General features: G+C 38.1%; 2 protein-coding genes across 6 annotated transcripts in view; one reads left to right on the top strand and one right to left on the bottom strand.

Moving 5' to 3' along the window:
- COBLL1 (cordon-bleu WH2 repeat protein like 1) overlaps positions 1 to 3,785 on the bottom strand; it is an 80,010-nt gene extending 76,225 nt beyond the window's left edge. For all 5 annotated transcript variants that reach the window (XM_071747479.1, XM_071747480.1, XM_071747484.1 and 2 more), the window contains exon 1: positions 3,648 to 3,785. In XM_071747479.1, coding sequence (XP_071603580.1) covers positions 3,648 to 3,691 — 44 coding nt within the window. In that variant the 5' untranslated portion in view covers positions 3,692 to 3,785. The remainder of the gene's footprint in view (positions 1 to 3,647) is intronic.
- LOC139797735 (ESX-1 secretion-associated protein EspI-like) lies at positions 3,070 to 21,984 on the top strand. The gene is made up of 2 exons (XM_071747497.1): positions 3,070 to 5,461; positions 20,470 to 21,984. The coding sequence occupies exon 1, from the start codon at positions 3,099 to 3,101 to the stop codon at positions 3,675 to 3,677; it is 579 nt and encodes a 192-aa protein (XP_071603598.1). The 5' UTR covers positions 3,070 to 3,098; the 3' UTR covers positions 3,678 to 5,461; positions 20,470 to 21,984.
- The last annotated feature ends 4,444 nt before the right edge of the window (positions 21,985 to 26,428 follow it).

Genomic DNA, 26,428 nt, shown 5'->3' with positions numbered 1-26,428 from the left:
ACAGACACACAAGAGAAAAGCTGAATTCCTTGTTCTTTCTGAAAACATCTCTCACTGCCTCAGACAGCACCACGCCATGTAGAAAAGACTTCTCTCCTGTTCCTATTAAACTTTTCAAATGTACTCACTAGGCCAAGCAATCAGGGAATGGGAGCATGAAGACACACATGAGGAATGTTTCTGGCAGTCAGCAAACCAAGGCTCAGGCTGGCTCTGTCGCTGCCCCTGTACAACCATCACTACCTCCAGCCTCTGGAGAGCGGGTGTATCTCCCACGCATGTTTTCATTAGACACAGAAAAAGAAAATGACAGACTAAAGGGTTTTTTTTGCTTAGGTAAAGCAGGTCAGAATGTGGTATTTTGAAAGCAAGAATAAAGCTTTTAGTATGTTTTAAAACAAATGAAATAATGCAAAATTCTCAGAAATTGATTAGAACTGAATGAAAGGTGGATCTCAATGTGCATTCTAACATTTCAAGGGAAAAAAATTCTTCCATTTACTGAAATCCAAGTTTCCTCCAATATTTTAACAACATACATTTCTTAATGCTAAAAGCCTATGTGAACTAGTGAAATCTGCTTGGCAACGGCAAGGTAAAAATTCATGTACTCCAGGGTACAGGATTACTATCCAGCAAGGACAGGAAAAATGTGTTCAAGAGATGGGATAACAAACATAAGGGATGGGATAAGAAACATTTTTTCTTTCTTTTTTTTTTTTTTTTAATAAAAATAATTTTTATAATAGAGTATTAAAACTTTTTTTTTTTTTTTTTTTTTTTTTTTTTTTTATAATCCCATAATATAGCCATAAAACCAATTGAGCTCTGTGATGATCAGGAGCAGACAGTGTCAACTGACCTGGCAGGAGTGCACTGTCATGGGTGCTGCTCAGACTCAAGGCAAGATGGATGAGTTATAAAATGCCTTAAAAATAGGTCAAGCCAAGTTTCTTCTGCTACCAGAAAAAACTATGTGTCATGTCCAGCTAGTTACTGGGCACACCTCCTATTCACCATATTCCAAAAAAATTCCAGACAGTTACTGGGCACACCTTCTATTCACTATATTAAAAGAAAAAAGTTTAAAAAAAAACAAATAAAAAAACCAGCAGAGACTGACTTTCAAAATCTTTCCTGATTTAGTTTCATTGTACAGTAACTATATCACTGGCATACCCCCCTGCATTTTTTCCCAAAAGTTAAGCAAACATGTTTATTCACTATCAGTTTTATTAAACAAATTTTCAATAGAAAACAATAATCCTGCATACATCTTGTCTTTCAGGATATAATTACAGGGTTCTTTCCCAAAGCTTGTCCCCACAGAACAGCTAAAAAAATTCCATATTGAAGGGTGACCGATAATTAAGCTATATGAAGTTCTCAGGCAAAAAAACATCAAAACTCAAAACGGCTTTAACACCTCTAAGCTTCTTGGCATAAACAGACTTTCTGAACTATGAAGAATTATCAGTAATTACATCACATAACTTCAAACAGTGATTTAAGAAGACATTTACTGGTAAATAGCTTTCAGATGTAGATTAACATTCTCTACCTAGCTAGACAGGTTAAGATATAACGATATAAGTATCCTATCTTTTGGTAATTCATTTAAACAAAATTGGTATTTCAACTGGAATTCTTCACAGATTGCACAATTTTTCCTATCATCTCAGAGAGAGAACCACAGTACTGCTTACTATTCAAAATGTATCTGTGGATTGTTTTCAGTAAACTGGGAGTTGCTGTTTTTTTCTGGTATATCTAGATTTTTCTCCTCAAATACAGCATTTGGATGAGCAGATGAGACCATCTTCAGGAAATAAGTAACACTGCCAATAAAGAACTCTTGTTGTAACAAAGAAAGGAATGGTAAATTGATTTCCTAAGTACCAAATTATATGGGAACAGCTGATAAAAGGCCTAAAAACATATCTGCAGGGCTAACACAAATAAGCAGTGCTGTTAGCTATATGCTTATCAAAACTGAGACATGAATGCTGACAGATGCTTTAAGTCACATTAAGGGAACAGATTACTTTTCCTCACTTGAAGTCAAGCAGCAGCCAAAATTCAGTATAACAAACAGTTTTATGACAGGCCCAGAGAAGCTTTCAGAACAACCACAGTTTTACCTGTCCCTTTTTGTTTGTTTTCATGGTCCTGTCCACAAGTAAAACTGAGAGCCTTCAAGACACTTTTTTAGTCACTTCCATGCCTTGTTATCAATAGTCAGTCCTTTCAACTGGTGTTTACATACCAGAAGTCTTCAAAATGCAGTAATTATACTTTCTACATTGGTTAACAATATAAACTTGAGTTCTCAAACACCATATATAAATGGGGAATTGCCACAAGGTCCAAAGTAATAAAGTAACCCCCTTCCACAAGTGTTCCACTTCAAACTCAGCTGCAAATTACCATCAGCTACACCTGTTGATCTTGTAAGCACTTGGTCAGAAATCAAGTTAATCCATTTTTAAATAACCTATGGAAGCTTCAAGGAAATCTTGGTGTTAAAAAAATATGCTTATCATGTATTTTGTCACTTCTATTTATGGATAATTCCAACAGTGTTGTCAGTATTTTGAGTCCCTGAAATTCTTACCTGAAGTTATTGACTTAATTTTCTTCATATGTACCTAACTACATCACAAGAAATCCTCCTCCTGATCTAATAACTGGGAAAGATCTATAATCTTTCACTTAAGATTTAAAGTTACATTAATTAAAGTTACATTTTCTGACAGATAATAAGCAATTCATCTGAGGAGCCAAACATTTAAAAACAAACAAACCCTTTCACTTCTCCCAAGTGATAACTGTCTGTGTAGTTCTTTATTCTCTCGTCCAGTGCGCGGTTACCAAAGCCCTGCGAAGCGCCCAGCACTCTCACACCGCAACCACCACTTCCACACTGAGAACTGAACGCTGACACACGCACACCTTTCAGATGGTGAATGTTGCCCCTCAGAGATTTCTCAGGGGAGCCGATCTCGATCCTCCCAGGTATCGCACCGGCAATACTGCAGCCCGGCAAAGGCACCCGGGCGGCGACGCCGGCAGGCAGGTTGCGACTCGTCCCTGCGGAAATGCCCCTGGCGAGGGCTGGCGGCACAGCCCGCACACACACGCCGCTGCTCAGCCAGGCACCGCCGAGGAGGGCGCCGGCGACCCGAGAGCCAGGCGGGTTTGTCCCGCAGCCCTGTCCCACCCGGGAGCCCGTTCTCAGCCGGGGATCAGCTGAGGTGCCGTCGAGGCCCCGGGGAGAGCGCGATGCCCGCCTGCTCCCGCCGCGCGGCAGCCGTTTAACGGTCGCGCTGCTCCATGCCTCCTGCTCCCCGCTCCCGGCTCGGCCGAGGCGCTCCAGTCCCCCGCAGAGCTTCCGCATCGCTCCCTCAGCCGCCGGAGCCGGGGGAAAGGGCACACGCACTCTCAGCTCGGCACCGGGAAGCCTCCCTCTAACGCCTCAACTCACAGCGGGACGCGCGCAGCACCGGCACCTTCACCCCGAGCTGCCCCCTGGCACATCACCTCACCCGGCCTCACACACGGCCCGGCATGACCTCGTCTCCCCCCAGCTACCCCTTTGGAGTCGGATGGTGCCTGGGCCTCCCACCCCTGCGGAGAGCCGTGCTTACCCTGAGGGCGGCGGGGCGGCCGTTTGCTGAGCGCGGCCGTCCATGCCGAGGGCTGGGTGAGCTCAGGTCGCCTCTCGGGGGCAGGGCGAGAGCAGTCGCTGGGATCCGCCCGCAGACCGCCTCGGCTCCCCGCCTCACCTGCTCGGGTCAGGCTGAAGAAGACAGCCCCCCTCTGCCGCCCCCAGCGCCGCCTTGCCCCCGAGCCCGGGCATTCCCCGGGCTGTTTACAACGCAGCCATGGAGCCCCTTCTCGGGGCGGCGGCAGCAGCCACGCACACGGCTCCGCCGGGCTGCCTGCGCCTGGGCGGCCGCTCGCTGAACCACACCTTGGGCGGAGGAAAAAAAACACAAACAAACAAAAAAACCCACAAAAAAAACTTGGTGCAAAACTTCGCGGTGAGAAACTTGAAACGCGGAACCTTCCCAGCTCCGGCACCCGCGGAGAAACAGAGGTTCCCTGTTCCCGTCCCAGCTCCTCCCTCCCTCTCTCGCTGCCTGCCCGCCTCCACACACCCGTCTCTCCCTCCACTGGCGGCCCGACGCCCGCCCGATATAGGGACACTGCTCGGCCTCGGTCCCGGCCGCGGGCTGTCAGCGGCCCGCGGGGGCAGGGCTGCTCCTCTCGGCTGGAATTTTCCTCTCCCCGAGCAAACCGTCCCGGCGGCTGCCTCAGGCTCCGCCCTTCCCCATTCCAGCCACCAGGGCGCGGGGTGAAATCCCTACAGGTGGGGAGAGCCAAGCGGAGAAACCGGGGCTGGTCGGGGTAGTCCGGGGCTGGGACTCCGGTCAGAACCCGTGGTGGGGTCCAGCGCCTTCAGGAGAACCGCTCCGCTCAAGCGACCACAGCCAGCTAGCCCCGAGACTGTCGTCGAGTTCGCTTGTCCCGGTTGTGCAGGTTGAAGTTTCTTTGCAGTTTTCCCCCGCATCGTTATGGTCGGCCCAACACCTTATCCGGGCTTCAAACCCGGAGGGCATAGGGGTTCGGGTGCCTGGAGCTGGCTGCAGCAGCCGAAGCACACCGTGACCTAACTATGTCACGGGTAACTAACTACCGGCGTTAAGAGCGGTTTCAGCCAGATCTGCAGTTTGTTCTTTGAGCATGACGGCACTTCAGTCTTTCTGTGATAAACTCCTTTGCAATATCTAGTGAACATATCTGGCAGTATGTGGTACTTACCCCCGTCCTTCCCTGCTGTGCCCTGTGATCAGATTATATCACAAAGTAAATTCAACTGTGTTGAATATATGCAGGTAGTATTTTGGCCAGTGCTTAAAAGAAGTTGAAAAATAGCCAATGACAAAGCATTTATACCTTTTTATTTCTACAGGGAAAAAGTGGAACACTTTGTTCTAGTTTGTCTTCTACCTGACTACTGAAACTACGTATCTAGAAAAAAAGAAAAACAAAGCAAAACAATTTTACATTATTATTATTAATTATATAGACAGTGTCTGGTATAACATTGTCTACAGTATAATACAGATCTTGTACTTTAATATTTTGCTTCTCTCTGCATGGCCTTATTTGTACTGTGTTTCTTCAATATTTTCTACTGCTTTGATTTTCTGCTTCTTCAATAGAGATTAAATAACCCTGAAGCTGCCTGTTTTGACAGACCCTAGCAGTTGTTCACACCCTGAATAACCACATGCCATTATCAGGCACGCCCCATTAATCTGTGTGGGCTTCTTAAACCAAAAAATAATCACCGATGAGTCAGATGGATTTTTCATGGCCCAGTTTTCCAAAAGATGGTGTCCACCAAACTGATCACTAAGAAGAATCTCAAGAACAATCCCACTGGAGAATTTATGTAAGTGAGCCCCTTTCTTTTATGACAGTCTACTTCCTTTTTCTCATGCTTCTCTAATTTGGTTACTGCCTAGGCTAGGATGCAGGTTGACAAATAACTGCTTTGTATTTTGACTGTTCTTGACACAAGGGCATTGTGTCAGTTTAGGTCTTTATCTAAACTTCATGTGTCCAGCCATCTACTTCTTGGGAAAAAACTGTAAGAAAAAACATCTGAATGGTACTGGAACTCACATTGCAAAGGTGCAAGATGATTCACCACTATGTCACTTCAGATGAACTGAAGACTGATTGTATACCAGTATACTGTATACTGTATACTAGTATACTGTATACTGTAGCTGATTGTATACTAGTTAAAATAATTACACAAGTTGGTGTGAATTTGCTATCCCTTCTAATAAACTTCACAACACATAAGGTTCTGTTCTCTTAAAAGTCTCATCTGAAAAATGCTGTATGCTATAGACCAATTCTTTTGGCAAGCACTAATGCCATGAAGCAATTTACTGAACAGCTCACATGGGCTACCAGTAGTAGAAACTCAGCAATGCCATGCAGAATAATGACAACAGGGAAATAATCTTAAAAAATTGTTAGTGGTGGTAATTTCCAATGGAGATAGGGGAATTATCTGAAAAAGCAGGTCAGTGACTAATGCCAATCTCACTTAAGAAGAAAAGTTATGCTTTTATTCTTATATTACTATTTTTCTTACTCAAATTGTGATTGTTAACTAAGCACATATGACATGCCTCTCTCCTGTAGGCTCTGAACTTGAATACCTGCAGGCCATGCTCTGCAGTGACAGTTTCATGATGGCTAGACTTAAAATATTTTATGAGATACTGGAGATCCCTACTTGCCCTAGGCACCTCAGTTTTAAAAAAATAGATTTCTGGACTCCTCTGGAACTTTGTTTTTTCAAAAATAGAAAATCAGTTCTGTGTTTGAGTTGAAAAAAATGTAGACAAACACTCTTTATTCTATTTCTATGATGTTGCCAATTTTGTCCTGAATTGAAAGTTTTGCTCATGTAAAGCAAATGTAACTCTCATTGACAACAGAGGACTATAACAAAGAATACCAAATCAGTGGGCTATTAACACACTACTCTTGTCTTTCCTATTGAATAGTTTAAATAAAGAACATTTAAAGAAAAGTTCCTTAGCTTTTTTTCAAACTGATCTGTGAAGATATCATTGTAGCAGTTAACAAAGTGACAGGTTATTAATTGCACACTTGTAAAAATGTCATCCTTTGTCTACATGTGACAAGTCACCACCCACTATACTTAGTGCATGTACTTGGTACTATTGTATATTCAGTATAAATGTTTGCAGATTAATAGCCAGTTCTGATTACTGTTAGCATAACCTTCAAGGTATGCTTGTAGTAAGCACTGTTAATTCCAACTGCTTTTTGAAGGAGAACCTCTAACTTAAGTAGAGATGTGGAGTTCCAGGCAGCTTACTAAGTATGGGTTTTTCATGCAAGTTAAATAACTAAAAACAAAGTCCAGCCTGTTCTGAAGAAGCAGTAATATCCCATGGCAGTTTTCACAACAGTCAGGAGTTGTCCTAAATGGCTTTGGGAAAATCTCCAGGCCTCCACCCATGTGGTAGGACAGTGCTGGTAGTTGCATGCTTCAGTTCAAGAGGGTGCCAGAAATGTGGAATACAAATATTTTGGGATGAAAGATGATGTAGAAATGTAATAGACCTTGTGATTTTTTTTTAAAACAGGTATGCTCATGACTGCCTGTGGTGAAAGCAATTTGAAGTGTTAAATAGACCATAGGAGCCTTAAAATGTTTTTTACTGTTGTGTAAAGGTCTGTTTACAAGGTCTTTCTTATTAAATCTATTCACGTATAACTGCATATTAGTGGAATTTTTTGAATTAAAGATGTAATCTGAATGTTCTCTTAATATAATTTTGTACATAGATCACAGTAATTGTTTTGAATAATATTGTGCAAGGTAGTTGTAAAGTGGAATATGGAATTGAAGGGCGTTTTCCTTGTTAAATTACTTTTATGATGCATAATTAAAATATATTAGAAAACAGCTGAGTTGGTTTATTCTGCTAGTATAGCAGGTATGCTAAAAATCAGGTTTTTACCCTTAGAGCATAAACATAAACCAAGGAATTACTTTATGACTCTTCAGTTTGTGTAAATGAAAACATATATAAAATATACATCTATTTTTTTTTCCTGCTGATAGCAGGCAATCAGCTTACTTCAGAACACATGAACAGTTGCATTTTCTGTGCTTGCATTCCAGCAGGCAGGTGAGGTTTTGAGAAGCATGCACACACATGTATACAGGCACTGAAAGTACTGCTGCAGGCACAGGTACAGGGTTTTTTCCCATCTATACTGTGTGCTTAATTGAAGAACACCATAAACACCTTTGCTACAAATACACAAGAGGAATAGAAAGTTTTTTGTTAATGTTTTTTTTTGTAAGGAGCTCATGGAGCATTTCTAAATAGCAAAATGTTAATACCATAAAGAAGTTAAAATTATTCTTTCTATTTCTCATGTTAATAACCTAAGTGCCTGGAGATCATACCACTCCTTAAAATCACAGCTTGTTGACTACACAACTTGGGTTGCACTTCTTTATATCACAAAAAGTTGTACTTCTCTGATCAGCAGATGACCTTAAATCCAATTGAATGACAATAATAAAAGGCATAATCTTGAGAGGATTAAGCACATGGAAAATGATAAACCTGATTTTTAAATGAATAGGCTAAAATTTTGCATCAGAGATTTTACCATGTAAGGCACTGATACATGGATTTGGGTAAACATCTGAGCACAAAGATATCCTATGCAATATGTTGCTGGATTTATATTCAGTTTATGGTAGGGCTATTGATTTTTATTTAGAACAGGATAGCATAGGATAGGCAGGACAGGACAGGACAGGATAGGATAGAATAGGATAGGATAGCTGCAACAGTCCAACTGCCTGACCACTTGGACCAGATGGTAGTTGAGGTGCAACATAGAAGAATGATTTCTCTGTTCTTACACAACAAGAAGCAGAAAATAATGCAAGTTAGAATGTCCTATCTCTGTGATCCAAAGTAGTAATAACATTACCCTACAGCTGGGTTTGTACTGGTGAACTGCTTTGCAAAGGAGTCAAGCTACAGTGATTAGTGTCACAGACTGCTACCCTAACTGGGATTAGACCAATAGTACAATTTAATCTTTGTGTTTAATGTTATATTTTCATAACTTGCATGTAGGCCATAATCTATCCTGGCCATCTACACAATCAGGTTTTGCCCTAAGGAGGAGATGGATCATGTTATTCTAAATTGTAAGCAATACAGTTTCCTGTTTAATGCTTTGGCCTAACAGATGAACTTCAAGTAAGACTGAAAAAAGGCATGCTTTATACTGTCAGATATAGGATTCATTTTATTTCTTTTTCCTCTTATAGAGGGCTTTTCCAATAGTTGCAACTAATTGTAAATTCATAGGTAGATTTTAAAAAGAATAAAAAAATTCATTAATATTGTTCCAAATAGATTTTGTTCCTAATCTGTGCCTTGCAAGCATTTACTTTCTTAGGGATGCACTGTCCTTTTGGGTCATAGTTGAGATTAGCACGATAATATGATGCATTCTAATTGCTGTCTTTGTGTGTTTACTTTGCTAGTGTGGTGGGGTTTTTTGCCTTTGGATCATCAAGGTGAATGTTTTATCATACTACATGTCATGATTTCTAAGTTATTTTGCTTGTTGAACAGTCTTTTGGTGAATGAATTAAATAACAATTAGTGAGGTATTCATGTGGAATAACTTTGAACTTGAGTAATATTAGAAAGCTGCAGATAAAGTGGAGTAGTGACTGATTTAAGATACAGAATAACACATGCCCTGAAGTATCTTGTTATAATATTAATTATTGTTTAAAACAGCTTTGTCTAAGGCTTTCAAAGAATGTTTACCACAAAAGAGTAGGTAAGACTGAATGTTAATCTTACCTAGGGTTTAGAGAAACTAAACGTTCATAAAATTTACAGATTATGAATATTCATATATAGCTAGGAAAGTATCCTGTGCAAAAATCCTCAGCACTGAAATCCACAAAATATAAACACTAAAAACTACCTGTGAAGAAAAGCACCTTTGAAAAAACAACACACCAATATTTGTTCAAGTGATTATTAATGCCCTGGTTTATGTCTTATTATGTTATAAAACAATACAAGAAACCATCTCTTCTTTCTGTTAGAAAAATACACTTACATCCAAAAGAGATCTGGGAATTTCTTCAACAGAGATAAAGAAAAGGTAGCAATAGCTAACCTATCAGCAGAGGAGTTATCTTAGGTTCTGAAAGCTATATTTCTTTGGTTATACTGTATAATGACAATAAGATGTTACTAAGTTACCCTGGGAGAAGTTTTATGCTGCACAAATTTGTATTTCTTGGTGCTTTAGCAAGCTGGCTCAGAACTCGCCTGGGTAACTTTACAGGGCTTTCTGGACAACCTCTGAGGCACTACATACGTTTAGGCAGAATCTAATTCTATAAATTAAGATGCTTTTGGAGCTCGGAGAGGGAGTTAAATGTTTAAGTCAGATGTTATGAAATGCATGCTTTGATTAGACAACAGAATAAACTGGGAAAAGGGAGGAGATGCTCCTCCTCTGGAACGCTAACAAGAGAAGGGAAGTTGCTCTATTTGTTGAACCTTCAAATGGTGGCAGTTTCCAGAATACCACACTGCACTGTGTTCCATTTAAGTCACACTGTAGTCACATAGATCACTTCATAGATCCAGAAGCTGTGAGTGCTCTAGCCTTTCAGAAAGCTGTAAAGTTTTTTTTGCCAATAAAAGTTTAAATAAAAGTCACTAAAAGATACTTATATAATGGTTTTGGTCAGAGTACGTGGCTGATTTTACCAACAATGATAACTCCCAAAACATTTTGAAACACCTTTTCTGAGTATGTCACATCATTATGATTCTAAGAATCAAGAATGAACATGAACAGGAGACTTTGGCTTTATGTCTACCATTTGCCTTATCAGGGGGATATGAAACATCAGCTGCAGAAATTCCTGGAGGTCTTTAGCTAAAAATCATTAGTGATCTAAGTTTGAGAGTTTAATCTCAAAGCCCAGGTTTGATTTGGTTTCTTTTTTTCTATTTGCCAATGTCTTCTTAAAGTATTACCTCATTAGCAAGCATCTGTGTGTAATGAACACAGCTTGTGCTGACATGTGGAAGTCAGTTTGAAACTAGCAGCTGTATGAAGTTCAGCGTGGGCTAACAACTCATTTTCAAAGCCAGGTTTCCTGGAAAATGTAGGAGCTAAATTCTTTATCTCTTGTTATGCTTAGCAGCAGCACACAGGACAGGATAGCTCAAGGGTAGTACAAGTATATTCTCTGGTACGTATGTACCAATATGCATATCACTGCATCTGCCCTGTAAACAAAAATATAAATTAGGCAGCAAAGTTGTCTCACACATAACTATAAGCACATGACAACACTGAGAAAGTTGTCTAGCCTTTGTGTGTGTTTCATAAAAACCCAACTTGTATCCATACTTATTTATTATTGACAGAACAAACCGCAGCATATATATTCAGCATCTTGGAATGCTTCTAATTTGAGCAGTTAAGTTTTACTGAAGTTTAATTTTACTTAGGAAACATATGAAGCATTTTCTAGCACTAGGTTCCCCAGTTTGTTAATTGAGGGACTGTGTCTGTACACCATAGGAAGAACTCTTCATGGAATCAGAGCTGCTTTTATTTCATTTTTCTTCCAACTGCTGTGCTACAGTCATTGTTTGCTATGCACTAAGTACAGCATGAAAAGTTTCATTTGTAATCTTGGTACAGCCAGGAGGAAAAAGTGGCTTAACAGTCTAGTTTCATTTTGTTCAGTTTATTATGGCTTAAAAACAATTATAGTGATGCTTAGAATTCTCACATGCTAATTACTATGTATACATGCAGCAGCTTATGATAGTTTTTACTGTATATTACCATGTATTATTTGACTCTAGTTAAATACTGTGTACTAATCAGAGACAAAAGTTGCATGTAATTGTTCAGATATTTTCATTAAAAATAATGTAAAAAAATAAGCAAGTTAGGCTAGAGCTTTAAAAGCTCCATATGGAAACAGCAAACAAAAGTGCCCTTAGCTCAACCAATGAGACTTAGGCATTAGACCAGACTTAGAAGACTGTGTAATGTTTTATGCCTAGTGGTACAATTACATAATTAAAAGATCTGAAGACTTAACTTTTAACTAGCTCATTAAAAGTATTTTTAACCTTTCCCTTTGAGAAGAAAACCCCAATATAGACTATATATATAAACTAAATATAGAAAAAAGATTTTGAATATATCAGCCAGTCCCACTTCATGACCAATGCATAGATCCAGTGTCACAGATTTTTGCCAGGAGGTGAGAAATTGCTATCCATTCTACACTGGAGCCACAGGCCCCTCAGCTCTTCTAACAACAGTGTAGCCATTTCTGACTTTGTGGAATGCAGCCAATGTTTTTCACACAAGTGAAAGTTAGAAAACAAAAAGAGCATCAGTTTTATCTCCCCCATCTTTTCCTGGAGAAGACTGGGCAGGTTAATGGAAAAGAAATCCATCCAGAGTTATTAAATACGAAGCACCTCTGGCTCAGGAAGTGCCTGAACTACAGATTGCTTGTTGATAAAAATATCTGTAGAAGTGTATATGCTTTCCCTTCATTTACAGTGTTCCCCCAACATCCATCTTTGGACATTGTCTGAGATAGGATACCAAGCTAGGTAAGACATCTGTCTGCCATAGAGAGGCTATTCTTATGTTCTGAAGTTCTTTAGATATATTTGGAGGTCTGACTTCAAAACAGAAAGGCCTCATTTTTTAATAAAGGTAAAGGGGTGCTATAGATGTTTGTGGTTTCTTTGAACCTACTTTAATTTGCCTTTGGTGCTATTTTTTACATTGAATGCACCACACCTTCCAAGCATTAGGAATTCAAAGAGCTAGTAAATGCAATTTGGTGGTGTTAGAAGGTAAATCACAGCACTGCTGAATGACTTGCTTGGCCGATGCTGAATGGCCTTATTAACAACTCTGAGGCCAGTGTGTGTGAAAGTGACAGCACTGGGACAAGGAGATGTTTTATTTCTCCCTAGCAGTGTATGAAATGCTTATTGACCTGGATGAACCTCAAAAATAAGCCTATTATAGTCAGATACAAGTTTTTTTGGGCTTCAGTCCAGGCTAAGATTCACACAGATAAACATTTATATGCTAATTAAGTGCATCAGACTCTATTTAGGCCAAATACTTAGAGCAAGAAGATTGAAACATGGCTGAGCTGCCCAGATGCAGAAGCAGGAGAAAATAAGGGGAAATAAAGAGTAACCCTATGAGGTCTGTAATTGTCTTATTTTACTACTTGTAAAACTGCATTTGAGAAATAAGCAACTGTAGAGTTTAGTCAACATACACATCAATTTGGGTTGAGTCACACAACAATTTTGCAAGGGAACTACCTTGATTTTACAGGCAGAACAGTGAGGTGTAACCCTTTTTTAAGAAATTCAAGATGTACCTTAGAAAGTCCTTGGCCTAAGGGCATAAAATTTTTGAAATTTTTAAAGTGAATGAAAAAGAACAGTGAGATAAAAGCTGCATGGTGGCTCAGGAGATAGATTTCTGCAAAGGCAGGATTTTGAAAACATAGAATTTTGAATACACAGACACTGAGTATCAATGTTAAAAGGAAACATGACATTTTTCAGCATAAAATGTGAAAACTGAGATGAGAGGAAGAGATCCAAGAAAGAAGAGTGTCTGACAAGGCTAGGCTATATGGTTAAGGAACATGAAGAAACAAATTCCTGGTACATATGAAAATCATGCTCTTGAGCTGGACAGATGATTAACCTTGCATTCAAGCATAGGTGTTTTCAAGGTTTTATTTCTTCCTACTGCTAAGGCGAGGAAGTCCAATTCTTTCAAAGTTCACAGATACTTTAAGTCCCTGTTTCTCTTTGAATTAGTTCATAAAAGCAGGTAAAAGTCACAACTTAGGGAATAGTGAGGAAGAGGAATTATCTTAAACTATTTAAAATGTACATGGAAGATTTTTCATTTTTTTCTTTCTTTTTTGCCCTAATAAATTCTATTATTGAGGACATGAGCCTTCCTTTATACATGACATGTGCCATTTTGCATACTTTTATTTAAAGACTGCTTGTCTTGATGCTACTTGCAGCAGTTTTTTCATACATAGTTCATGACTGAGACTTAAATCAGAAACCTGTTCACCTGCAGAAAGAAGAGAGTTCCAAACTGATCTCTTAACTTCTGAGTGAATTCATACCAGAATTTCCATCTGTGCTATATATACGTGCCTGGAAAGGTACCAATAACAATTAGTGATCATTCGCAAGATCACCCTGAACTGATGGCTCTTACAGTCTCATTTTTTAACACATTTCACATTTTTCTCTAAGTTCAGAGAAAGATCTGAACTACAGTGCTGAAGGAGAAAAACATCCAGGAGGCAGATTTCTGAGCAACAATTTTGTAATATATTGAAGTTCTATCCTTACATATGTAGATTTTTCCAGTTTTAATGGAGTCTCTCTCTAACCTCCAAATTAAATCATGAGATACATTCTGAAAGTTACTTCAGTGAAAGAATCCTAGACATCTGGGGCCTATGATAACAAAAGAAGCACTTTGCAATTTTTGGCAAAATAGAAAATGGGATATAGTGAGGTCAGTGTTCAGAATTCATTATCACAACCACTGTGAAAATAATCTTCTCAAGGGCTGTTGCAATTATGTGTAGCTAACTGTTACAAACAGTTATAACAAGTATAAGTTGGATACAGTTCCTTAAAAAAAAACTAAAATCTGGAAGCTTTCTCTGACTGTGCAAGACAAGTATTATCCAGGTAAAAAACAAGAGTACAGGAGAGAAAAGGTATCCAAGTTCCATATGATATGACAGAGAACACCAGGAATCTGTAGTGTGTTTAAGTCATGACAACTTTAACCTGGTGCCAGGAAGAAGAAAGTGGAATAATATTTCTTAAATCCTTCCATGCAAGACAACTCATTCCTCTGTTGATCCCATAAACCTGCCTTTCCAGAGATCTCTCCAGGTTGCACCAGATACCAGCAAGTATCACACATTGCAAAATGCCACAGTAGACAGAAATCTGATTAGAACTGTAGCATTTCATTCCCAAACATTCTACTTCAGTTACAGATTAACAGAAAGCATTTCATTTACTGAAGGAGAAAAGGCATGCTGGAAATCACAGGAAAAGTTCAGGACCTGATTGTAATATATGCTTTACCTTTTGCATGCAGTTTATCATTTTCTATGTGAGAAGTCTCATCAAGATCAAATATACTCCCCAGATATTGCTAATGGTTTCACCTTGTCCAATGAAAAAACAGCAATTTTACTGATTTGTGAAAGCTCTAGAAATCAAGCCTCAAATTGACATAGTAGGCATGACAAAAATGAGTTCTATTGGGCATACTGGCTTTATTATCTAGTTGGATTGTTTTATCTAGTAAACTTTTTATGATTGCCACGAAGGAAATGGTGGCAATGGAATGGGGTGGCATTTTCCCACTTCTACTAGGAATCTTGCTCCTTATCTGCTTCAGGATCTACTTTGCCAGCAGATCCTGCTTGAATCTCATGTTTAATGTGCTGTAAATGAAAGAGAAAAGAGGAATTATAAGACAGATAGGATCCCCAGCCAAACTTACTACAAACACCAAGTTCCAGCAGCTCCTCCCATCCTCCTTTTTCACTATGTAGAGGTATACAAAAGTCAGGTAAATATTGCAATTAAATCTCTTTAGCAACATCTGACCCAGATAATACCCAGTACTAAGAGTATTTTTTGTATACCCTTACCTAGGCACTAGGCACCACAAGCCTAACTGACTGGAATATTATAGCACCCACTGCAAGGACTCAGGGATTCTACAGAAAGAGATCTCTGTGTCAGCCAGCAAAAGTTTCCCTGAATTTTTTCCACCTGGCAATCACTGTAACCCCAGTCACTTTTCAAACTGTTAAGGCTCAAAAACTACTTTACTGGAAGTGTGAATAAGCTGAAAGGCATCTATATTAAAAATATGATTGAGAGCGTGAAGTCTTAGCACACCATCTGCAGTGATGGCATGCAAATATTTATTATGTATGTTCCACTAAGGAATAATCAATAAGAGAGCTAAAGAGAGTTCAGAGGAGAAAGCTGTGTGTCAGGCAGCTTGAGACAGTTTAAAGAGACTACAGAAATATATGCATGCAAGGGAAGAGCTGTCAGGCACTTAGAAATTGGAAGTTACAATTCAGTCACCCTCAGTTTCAAGAGCATGGGCTGAATTGTTACATGAAAGGGAACTGCAGTTCTCACAATGCTGCATTCTGCAATCCAGGTGTGTCTGCTGCCAAGGCTGACCTTCTGACAAGCACCTGATCTCATTTCAGTGCCTGGGATTCTCAGTGACATACTTCACAGTCACTTCAACATAATGAATGCAGACTTCCTCAGAATATTGTCTTACAAATTGGGTTGTGATACAACTGGATGCCCAGAAGTAGAACGAATAAGTATTAAAAAAAAAAGGCAGAAATTCATCTTATTTCTGTCTCTTGAAGCTCTGTTCTCAACTGTTAGGACTGCTTTCTAACAGTCCTCCTCCAGGTGTATCTAAGGATCATGAGCTATCTCATGAACAGGATTTCAGGTATTCTGTGCTTCAAGTGTTCTCTTGTGCAGACCAATGCCAGTGTTTGTTCAGCAGCTGCCATTGTCTGATACAATGGGCCTGGGTTACCCTTTATCAGACCTGTTCTTCCAGCTAGTCCACATTCCTTGCCCTCAGCACTTCCAGGATGGGGAGAACCTTTATGAAGATACTTCCTGAGCGGGTTCCCAAAGGGGCATGCTCCCTCTTCAAGAAAACAATTATCACTTTCATAATACATATAAAACTGAAATAAATGGTTTGAAAAATATTTTTACTCATAACCCTGATAAAATGCTTACTTTCTTCTTTTCCTTCTTGGTGCCAAGAAAATAAAATCCCACCTTTCTACACTTTAGCTTGGTTTTATTTTGTCTTTTCCATAATTTTCGGAACTTCTGATGCTCTTTGCAAGTTCAGCGCAAACCCCAGCTAAAAATTATTTCTTTACAGAAGGTGGGTATGTTCAGCAAACCAAGTATCACAAAGCTTCTGATTCATGCTGCCTTAACGGAGATAACCATAAATAATCCCATGAATTCACTGTCAAGTGAGAACGATGTACTGAATAGTACGAATGCCCTCTGCAGGTAGAACAAGAAACCGCTGTAATTCTAGGATAAATTTCTCTTTGTCTATTTGTTAAGTAGGTGATGAATAAACAAGTCCATAATTGTCCTTATTACCCTGTTCTAACAATGTCTGAAAATTGTAAATGGTATCTCCTGATATCATTGATAGACAGTTGGTTAATCTATCATGGACTTTCACCAGTCAAAAAGGCAGACTCTGTGGGTACTGCTGAATTAAATAGGAACAAGGAGCAAGATTGAACCCTGTACCCTTGTCCATCAATGCTGCTTAACTGTTATAACACTCACAGTGTGGTTTGACTGTACCTGCTAAGCATTTTTTTCCCAGACCTTCTGTATAACACTATCTATGAGTGTTCAGCAGTCCATGAGCTGCTGCACATACTTCCCACCATTTTAAATAATTCGAGCTGAAAAAAAAATCTTTCTCTCTCTCACAAACACATATTATTCTGTTCCAAAGCAGTGTTCAGTTTTGCCCAGGGAACATCTAAAGCCAACCGATAAGTACTGTGAACATAACCAGTCCATGCTATTTGGCTTCTGATCTAGAGACCATTCCTCTCTCTATAAAGCCTAAAAATCCTACTGCAAGAGTAGGATTGGAGTTAATCAAGACTGTATTTTCCTGAAGGTCCAGTTTAGTGTGGGGGACAACCTGTTTTAGGTAGTCCGCAAGTGTCAGGCGAAAATAGCTTCCTGTTAAAGCTATTATCAAAACAGATGCTAAGCCACCAGGCTTACATAGGCCTGCTCTGAGGCTGCTGCTGTCTCTGTCCACAATACACATTGCCAGAGGTTTCAGAGCCTCTGTCACAGTGATCTCCTATTCTCCACAGAAAAAAAGCTGTCAGCAACTATTGCATGCCTGAACTCTGTGACATTCAGCCCCATGACCTCCATCTCAGCACATTCATGCTGGTCTTCCAATTGGCAGAGTCTATTGTGGATGAGATCAACAGAAATATAAATACATGCGCTCAGTTTAAGGGAAGAATGATCTCATCCCCTAGCCATAGATGAATGTGAATAAAATTAAAGATTATTATGAATTCAAAGCAGGAAATAAGGCTTTTAAAGGACTGATGGACACCATGTGGAGTGCTGAAATGTCATACACAACAGGAGTAACAAAGCAACAACAGTACTAAATATCAACACAAATAAAGGATAGTGGTGTGGCAAAGAAAATTTTACAGCCGTGTTGTTTTAACAGTCATGATCATCCTTGTTATTTCCAAAGGAACTCCTGACCACTTCCTAGAGAATATGCCCGAAACAATTTGCTAGATTGTCTCCAATAAATGGCCTTGATTTCTAGATACACATGAGCTGCTGTTCTAACTTTGTGAGCAGTACAGAGTAACAGCTGCATCCAAAGACTGGCTGTTTAGATAAATGTCTTGCTTGCATTTGATGATAACACTGCCATGGAAGTTCAGGTAATACATATAGTTCACAAAATCAATATACACCATTACAACACTCGACCGTTCACAAAAACACGAACAAATTACTTCATTCCTGTATTTGGGAAAGCAAAGAGAGGTGTTCTACATACAGAAGCCTAAGCTGTCAAGAGAATAAGAACTGAGGATCAGAAACCTTTGATCAGCTTTGAGTTCAAAGACATATCACAGCACAGGTAATTTCCAAACTGGATTGTTGACACTTGTGGTTACAAAAATACCTTTTTCTGTTCACGCCTACAGAATACTTGAAAATCAGTCAGTTTCCACATATATGGTTTTGGACTTTCTGGGTAGTCTAATTCATTCTGACTTTAAGTCCTATTTACATTCCATGAAACATAGAATGGTTTGGGTTGGAAGGGAAACCTAAGAAAAAGACATGCTTCTCATGGGTGCTGCAGGTGTGCCAAGCACAGAGGATTATACAGAGCAAGTATAAGAGCCATGATTATTTGAAAATGCTTTTTTTTTCCCTATTTCAATGTCTGTCCTTTTATGTGCAACCTAACAGAAAGCAGATGAATCTTTACTTTTACTCCCCCGATGGATGTGTTGAAACACAAATACTCTTAAGAATAAACTTTCCATGTCTATAAAAATGGGCTTAGCAGCAAGAGACAAAGCTAAGTGCTTTGATTTATTTGCATGCTGTGTAGATTATCTGGTTTGTAAGTTCCTGCTTTTAAATTGCATTTTCTCCTTTCCAAAGAATGTATGAGTGGGTTTGGGTTTGGTTTTATTTTGCATACGTAAGCACACATATAATTTCTACTTCCTAAAATCCACTGTAGTATATATTATACTTGCATTATCCTGGAAATTAGGTAGCAGGATATTTGTTACTTGCCATATACTTCTTACACTAATTGAGTTCTGTAGCTGTCTCCTCTGATACTCAAGTTATCACTGTACACCCCCCTGTCCTGAGGCAGAAGAGCCTAGTTCATCCTTCACAAAATGCCACCACTAGTATACCACTTGCCATATTTCTGATTTTTTGTCAGATCTCTCTCATCTTTCCCATGCAACAACCTCCAGGCAGTTACTGTCAATTTTAAGCTTTTGCTGTTCAAACAAACCAGCTTCATTAATGTGCCAATACATTTAATTAAACACTGACTACATACCTTGGGTGGGGTTTACGAAAGCTCTCAAGCTAGGTTCCTTTTCACACTTCGCTGCATAAACTGAAATGGGTATTTATCAAGATGTCTGCAAGTAAAATAGTCAAGTAAGCAAGGAGTGTAAAGCTGCCAGCCTTCAAAGTACCTGGGCATATCATTTGCAGCATCTAGAATACAGCATGTCAACAGGTTGTCATGGCCCCAGATTGAGACTTCAAAGAATGACAGAGCATGTTAACTTTACTGCATTTTAACACAGGCCAATGCTTGCTTTATGAATATGAAATTAACACAGATTTTTCTGATTTGCAGAAGGTTTTATAGTTAATATATTGTGTATAAAATTCCCAAGGCTCTTAAGATTACTGGTGTATCTTTGCAGCTTAATTTCAGTTCAAACTGAAATTTTTTAGATTTTTTCTGATTTTTTTAGATCAAATAACTATCATCTGCAGCTTCAATCACCTCTCCAAATATTGCTACAATTATTCTTAAACCTATAACACAAATCACATTTGATTAGGAGAAAAGCTACAATTTTAAGATAACACTTTTAGCATTTAAACTGAAATATAAGAGATAATAAGATAAATGATGAAATAAACCCCAACAATTACTGCTAGAAGAAAACTAATAAAGAATTAAGAGCTTGATTTAAAAGAAGTGTTGAGAATTCTGTTCGTCCATCCTCACTCACATTTCCATTTAATTAAGAAATGTGTGTAATAACCATTCTATAAAAAAATAAACCCCAAATAAATAAACTGAAAATGCAGCCATCCCAACTCAGGCTGCGATTAATTTTTGAGCACCATCTGCTGGTCTGCTTCTAAAACAACAACCAAATTTCTCAAATGATACACATGTATCAGGTCTGTATTAATTTATTACTTACTTTGTTACATATTTATTCCCACAAGTCACCCCTTGTCATCATGCTAGGGGAAATAAAAGAATTCATGTAATAATGGATGGCTATATATGAGATGTGTTGGAAAGGTTAAAATAGCTGCTCTGTTTTTACCATAGGCTGAGATAAGCCTATAAACCTGTCACCATGATTCTTCTAAGCTGAAAAGTTTTCCGAAGTAGACTGAAAATGAAAGCAACTTGGCCACTGTTTTCTTCTTAACTTACTATGTCACCCCAGCCCCAACTCTTGTCAGCAACGAAAGAAGAGATACCACTGCCACATTTCTTGCAGATTCTCAAGATACTACTGGGAAGAGATGTAGAGAAATCTACAAAGACAGAACCTCCACTTCAAATGTATCATGATGATTACTACTTGCTCACCTCTTGCTCCTAGTAATGCAATGCCTTATGCTTTTTCTGTCTTTCTCCTTACAGCATACCAGAAAGAGAACGACCTAGCATTTCCTCTGCAACAAGATGACAAGGTCCACTGTTAGGAGAATGGAATCTGGTGGAGTTAAATATTAGCCAGTCTGGAGCCTTATTATTTTCTCTTTTCTCTAGACCACTAAACAAAGATATACGTAATTTGCACTTACCCAATTATTTTGCATTATAAGAAACCTGTACTTGCTTTCTGTTAAAGATAATTTAACATCCATTTTAGAAGAGAGCATTTTCATCTTACCACTTTCTTCTCACAGTTCTGACAAACATAACTAAATACCACAACCACATATAGTATTTTTAAAATATCAAATAAATTCAATAAGAATTATTTTCAATATCAAACTGAACTTACAGCCTGCAAGGCCTAGATACAAAATGCTGATTCATTGGTATGCTGAAGAGTCATTTAATTAATTGGAGTATTGAATTATTAAAGTCACTAAAATAATTAATTCAATTATTATTTTTTTCATGTTCTAAAATTATTTTGTCTACTGCCCACAATCCTGTAGTCAATATAGGTATATTCTGTGTAAAAATTATTATTTCAGAGTAGACTGTTGTTAAGAGTAGAATCTTGATTCCAACAGTATCCTAACCCTTACCTTTTTTTTTCTTTTTTTCATATTAAAGTAAATAGGATTGTTTCTGCATTTTTATTTAACCATATATGTTTAGGATTGAGACCCTGGAGTCCAGTGGAAGCTCACAAAAATTTAAATCCCAGTAAAGGAGCATGCAGAAAGCTACTGGCAATGAATGAAGTCTTTGTTACTGAAATATGCTTAATACTTCAAAGAACATGAACACCTCATACAGCAGAAAAAAGTCAGGATCAAGACATTTCTAAATACAGAAAATGCAATTAATTCTTAATACCCATCAGTAATTTGCAAGAATCCCAAGAGCATTTGTATAGACTTTCATTTACAAGAATACTGACAGCAGGGTTAGTCCAAAAGCAAAGATCCTGGAATAACATAAATAGAAATGTTTCCGCAATTCCTTTAATATACCAATTAATACATTATGTTTGCTTTTGTGAAAGAGCAGTTTATAGATTTGATTTGTGCTCTTTTCTCACTACACAAAGGGGTAGGTATATTATGATGAAAATGTATAAGCAAATTTTTATTTAACATTGTATAGAGAAGTTAAGTAAAAAAATTTAACACAGCAGTTTATCTAGTTGTTTGGTTGTATCTAGGTCTGTTCATCTTTTCATATTAACAACATTTTTTTCAGTTACAGGGATAGTCTTCATAAGCTTGTACCAGTCCCCTGATATTCTGTGTAGCACCTAAGTGACATCCTGATGCACAGGATCTGCTGTTTTATCATTTTACATTGGCACTATCTCTCTTATTATAGGAAATGGCTAGAAGCTCTGGCACAAGTTGCTAAGTCTCATCATATGAAGTAACCACTTGAAAACACCCTTACCTCAACGTTTTAAAAATACAGTCCAATGAAATGGAGTTTATACTGTTAAAATACCAATGTTATGAATGAGTTCCAATTGAGTTCCCAGCTTATATCTATCTATAGCGCTATGCTGGGGATTTTTGTCTCCAGTTTTGTGAGTATTAACCATCACTTGAGAGCATTTGCAAATTTTCAAAGAAGTTCCTTCATTGGTTACAAAAGACTGGTCTTTTGATGCCCTACCAAAATCTGAGGATTGCTTTTGTAGCTGAACCTATATTAAGAAAACAGGAGCTGCTTCACACCCCTAGGGTCTAGCTCCATTGCTTTCTCCAACATGCTGGTTTAAGATTGCTGCACCCATATGCTTTTTCCAGTTTGGACAAGTCCAAAAAGCCTAGAGGTATGATTTGATGCCAACTATTATATATTTGCATTTCACCATTGAGGCTTACCCTTCTATAAAACCTGGACTAAATTATATATGATCTTTGAAAGACTGAAAATATCAATTATCCTATGATAACTGGTAAATATCAAATCTCCACGCAGGCTTCCTGAGGGTTTATGAAGTGTCTGGAAGGACCAGCATGCAATAAACTCTTCTTTGAGAATCAGATTTCTGAACAAAGTGGGCTAAGCCATAATCTTTTTGTATAGTGTAAAAAAATACAGTCTCATTAGAAGAAACAATCTTTTTTCTTTGTTCATCTCACTTCTTAAGTCATGGGGTGGGAATAGATTTAATACATGCTGTTAAATAGATGAATGGAGTCTAAGAACATCTTTTTTCTTGCCACAAGGCAGGCTGGCTCTGTTACTCATGTTTGGTGTCATCATACAGCATACTGTTAATTTAAAATGCTGTAAAACATGGTATTATGGTATTTTCTTATATCTTACCTCCTTCAAAACCTAATTTTAGGGATTTCTCTCTTCTCCATAAGACAGCTATTTACACAGTCCTGGGGAGGTAATAATCCTTCTGAGAAAACTCAAAAGTTATTTTAAGACATTAAGATATTCTGTAGTGGGTCAAAGCCAAGAATTATAATGTAAAGGAAAATAAATGAAAAAGACTTTGCACTTCATAAATCAGAGCACTGAAGTAGGATGTAAAAGGACCTGATTCAAAAGACAAACACTTTCTGTGAAAAAATAAAACAGAAAAGACGGAAAGAGAAGGACTAAATGAGCAGAAATGAATTTATGTGACCTGAACATTGCTTAAATTTGCTCATATTGTTATGTTAGTGCCTAGTCAAGTGACTTCTTTAGTCAAACAGCACTGGAAGATATTTGTATTTGCTTTTCCTTAACTTATCTGTTCTAATGATAGAAAACTGCCTGAAACTTACTTGCTGAAATTCTTTTAAAACATTCCCTTTCTATGACATATAAAGGTAGGATAAAAGGGAAAAGCTAGTGCTCAATAGAGGGAAAGAGATCTAAATATAAAACCCTGTAATCATGTAACTTTTATGAACTATAGGGCCTACCTTAATAATTTACATTTTATCCACGCAGTCACTGTTGGCTATAAAGAAAATATTTGTCTCTTGTCCTCAAAATTATTTTTTCAAATGAACTGGTATGAAAGAAAGCTTAAATTAGACATCTGTCACTTCATCAAATGTCATGTGACCTCAACTGTGCCTCCTTTGATGAGTTAATTGGTGTCTTAAGAGGGCCAGGACTGCCCTGTATTTGAGCATATCCTGTATAATAGGCAGGGCACTGCTATTTCACAATGCAGCACTACAAAAACTAGAATAACTGCTAGCCACTTGGGTTACACAAATAAGGTATTTGACACCTGTGTCCTTTTGCAGAAGAGCCACAAAATGCAGTGGACCAAGCATAAAGATATTTTCTAACCTTTTCCCCCCCAAAAATATTTGAACCAAAAATAAAAGCAAAGGAACTCTCTGTTACACAGTGACATATTTTTGTTGCTCATTCGTGACAGGGACAAAATACAGAGAAACAGCACAATATGGCCAATGTATTATACTTACTGCTTATGTTACTACAGCACCTAGGAGGCCCTATACTAAGCAGTGTATCAACACAGAAAAAAACATAAAAGACTTTAGAAACAATTCAGGATAGATACATACAACAGACAACCACGAAACCTCAGTGCATCTTTGCAAGACAGGAATATCATCACTGCCAGGTTTTCTGCTCCCATTAAGACAAAGGACACCACTTAATAGTCAAGGGCAAGAAGGAGGTAACTGGGGTGGGCTGTGTGGAATTATTTCAGCACAGAGCTTTCTACTTTCTACTTGGCTGAGTCTGCCAAGTGTTCTGCTTCTGGCAGATATAAGCTTATCATTGAAAGCTGATTTACATGATCACACCTAATGCAGTTTTTACACAATGGCATCTGTAATTTATTCCAAGAGTGTCTAATAGTAATTTTCACTTGGTTTCTGTCTTCAGCTCATTACTTCAGTACTTGTATAAATTCAGTAAGTCCATGAATTTTAGTGGCTCTTGTGTCCTTTAGGAAACCTTATGGGAAAATTCAGACTTGCCTGAAGCCCTCTTGAATGCCTGCTACATGTGATTTTGGAATTCTATCCAGCAACTATAGCTTTTCCATACAGTACAGTCTTCTGAAGCACCCAGGATCAACATTTAGCTAGGAGGGCAAATTAAAGGACAAGAAGGGATAATCAAATAATCTAATTTCTCTTCATTAAGAGTTCTGAGACAAATGTGGAATCTGTACCAAACATGTACCTGAATCCCATCTTCTCCAATAGCACTGGATGATAGAAACTATTTATTTCCTTGACTGGCTTAAAGTCAAATCCTTTACTTTGTAGAATTTATGACAATTAAAAAACAAATAAATAAGTGTTGCAACACAGTTTTTGGGCTGAAACTGAAGAACTGATTTTTTACTATTAGATCTCCAGGTCACAGAACTTCTATAAAAACATAAATCTGTTGTGCATTATGCTTGCTTTTTGACTCCTCCCTTCTTCCTGCTATGGGAATATGTTCAGCTTGATGTTTTGCATTCAAAATACCTTTGTTTAGTTTGCTACTTTTTTGTCTTTCTCCCTAACTCCAATGTAGTATTTACAACAGAGTACAAATAAATCCTCAGAATACACATAAATTGTGTTTGCTACTGAGTCACAAATGCTAAATAGTTTATCTATTAAATAAATAAATAAATATCCTTACCCAGATAATGTGTATGATATGAGACATAAAGGTTTTATATGTGAAAAATATATAGAATTCTGTCATTTAGCAAGCGTGAGTCACTCTGCCCCCCTTCCATAGAGAAATTTGAGAAAAAGGAAAATTCTCTAGGAAGTCTAAGGTAATAAATGGGGTTTGCTCATCTGACAAACTTTCAAGAGAAAATACTTTGGGAATGTGGAGAAGTCTGTGATTAATAAGAAGCACACTGTTCTAGAAAGTTAGAAACGGTCTGCTTAGTTCCTGCAGGAATGGTAATTGTACATCCCTGTCCTAAAATGCCTTCTCAGCTGGAACTTGGAAGCAATAGTGAGTCACACTACCAGCTTTTGATGTGACTATTCACCCAAAGATAAAACAAAATCAGCTATTCTGGATCTAAATTGGTGAAAAATATTCTGTCAGTAGTACCAAGTACCTGGACAGCAGAGAAATTATCATCCTCAAAGCTGACTCTATGATCACCATCTCGTGACCCTTGCTTAAAGATCTGTTTAAGTAGAAGTCTTGAATGAAATTTCTCTGTTGTACACGACAAACTGAATACAAAAACCATTACCAGGTCATTTAGCAGCATAGGAATGGAGTAGCAATATATAGCCAATTGTCAAGGAATAGCTGGCAGCAGAAACCACAGTGATCACAATAATGCAAATGCAACTCAGCAGCTTGATCTGACAGCAAAACATTTTCAAAATCCCAGCACTGGGTCATATCAGCATAGTCTATATAATTGAAATTTCAAATTACTCATCTTCTAGAGTCACATATGTGCTTGTGTATTTTTATATATACATGCATGTATATATATAACCTTATATATAGAATAACAGGATATATACATATAAACTACTAAATACTTTTTGGAGTACAAAGCAAATTACCAAAATTTAACAAACCATGACAAAATTCAAAGTCATCTATCAAAGCTATTGAAACAGAGGACTGGAAAGATAACCAAGTTTATAATGTT

The sequence above is a fragment of the Heliangelus exortis genome, chromosome 6, assembly GCF_036169615.1.
Source record: "Heliangelus exortis chromosome 6, bHelExo1.hap1, whole genome shotgun sequence".
Taxonomy (NCBI): domain Eukaryota; kingdom Metazoa; phylum Chordata; class Aves; order Apodiformes; family Trochilidae; genus Heliangelus; species Heliangelus exortis.
The sequence above is the reverse complement of the archived record's forward strand: the minus strand, read 5'-3'. Positions and strand labels throughout refer to the sequence as shown.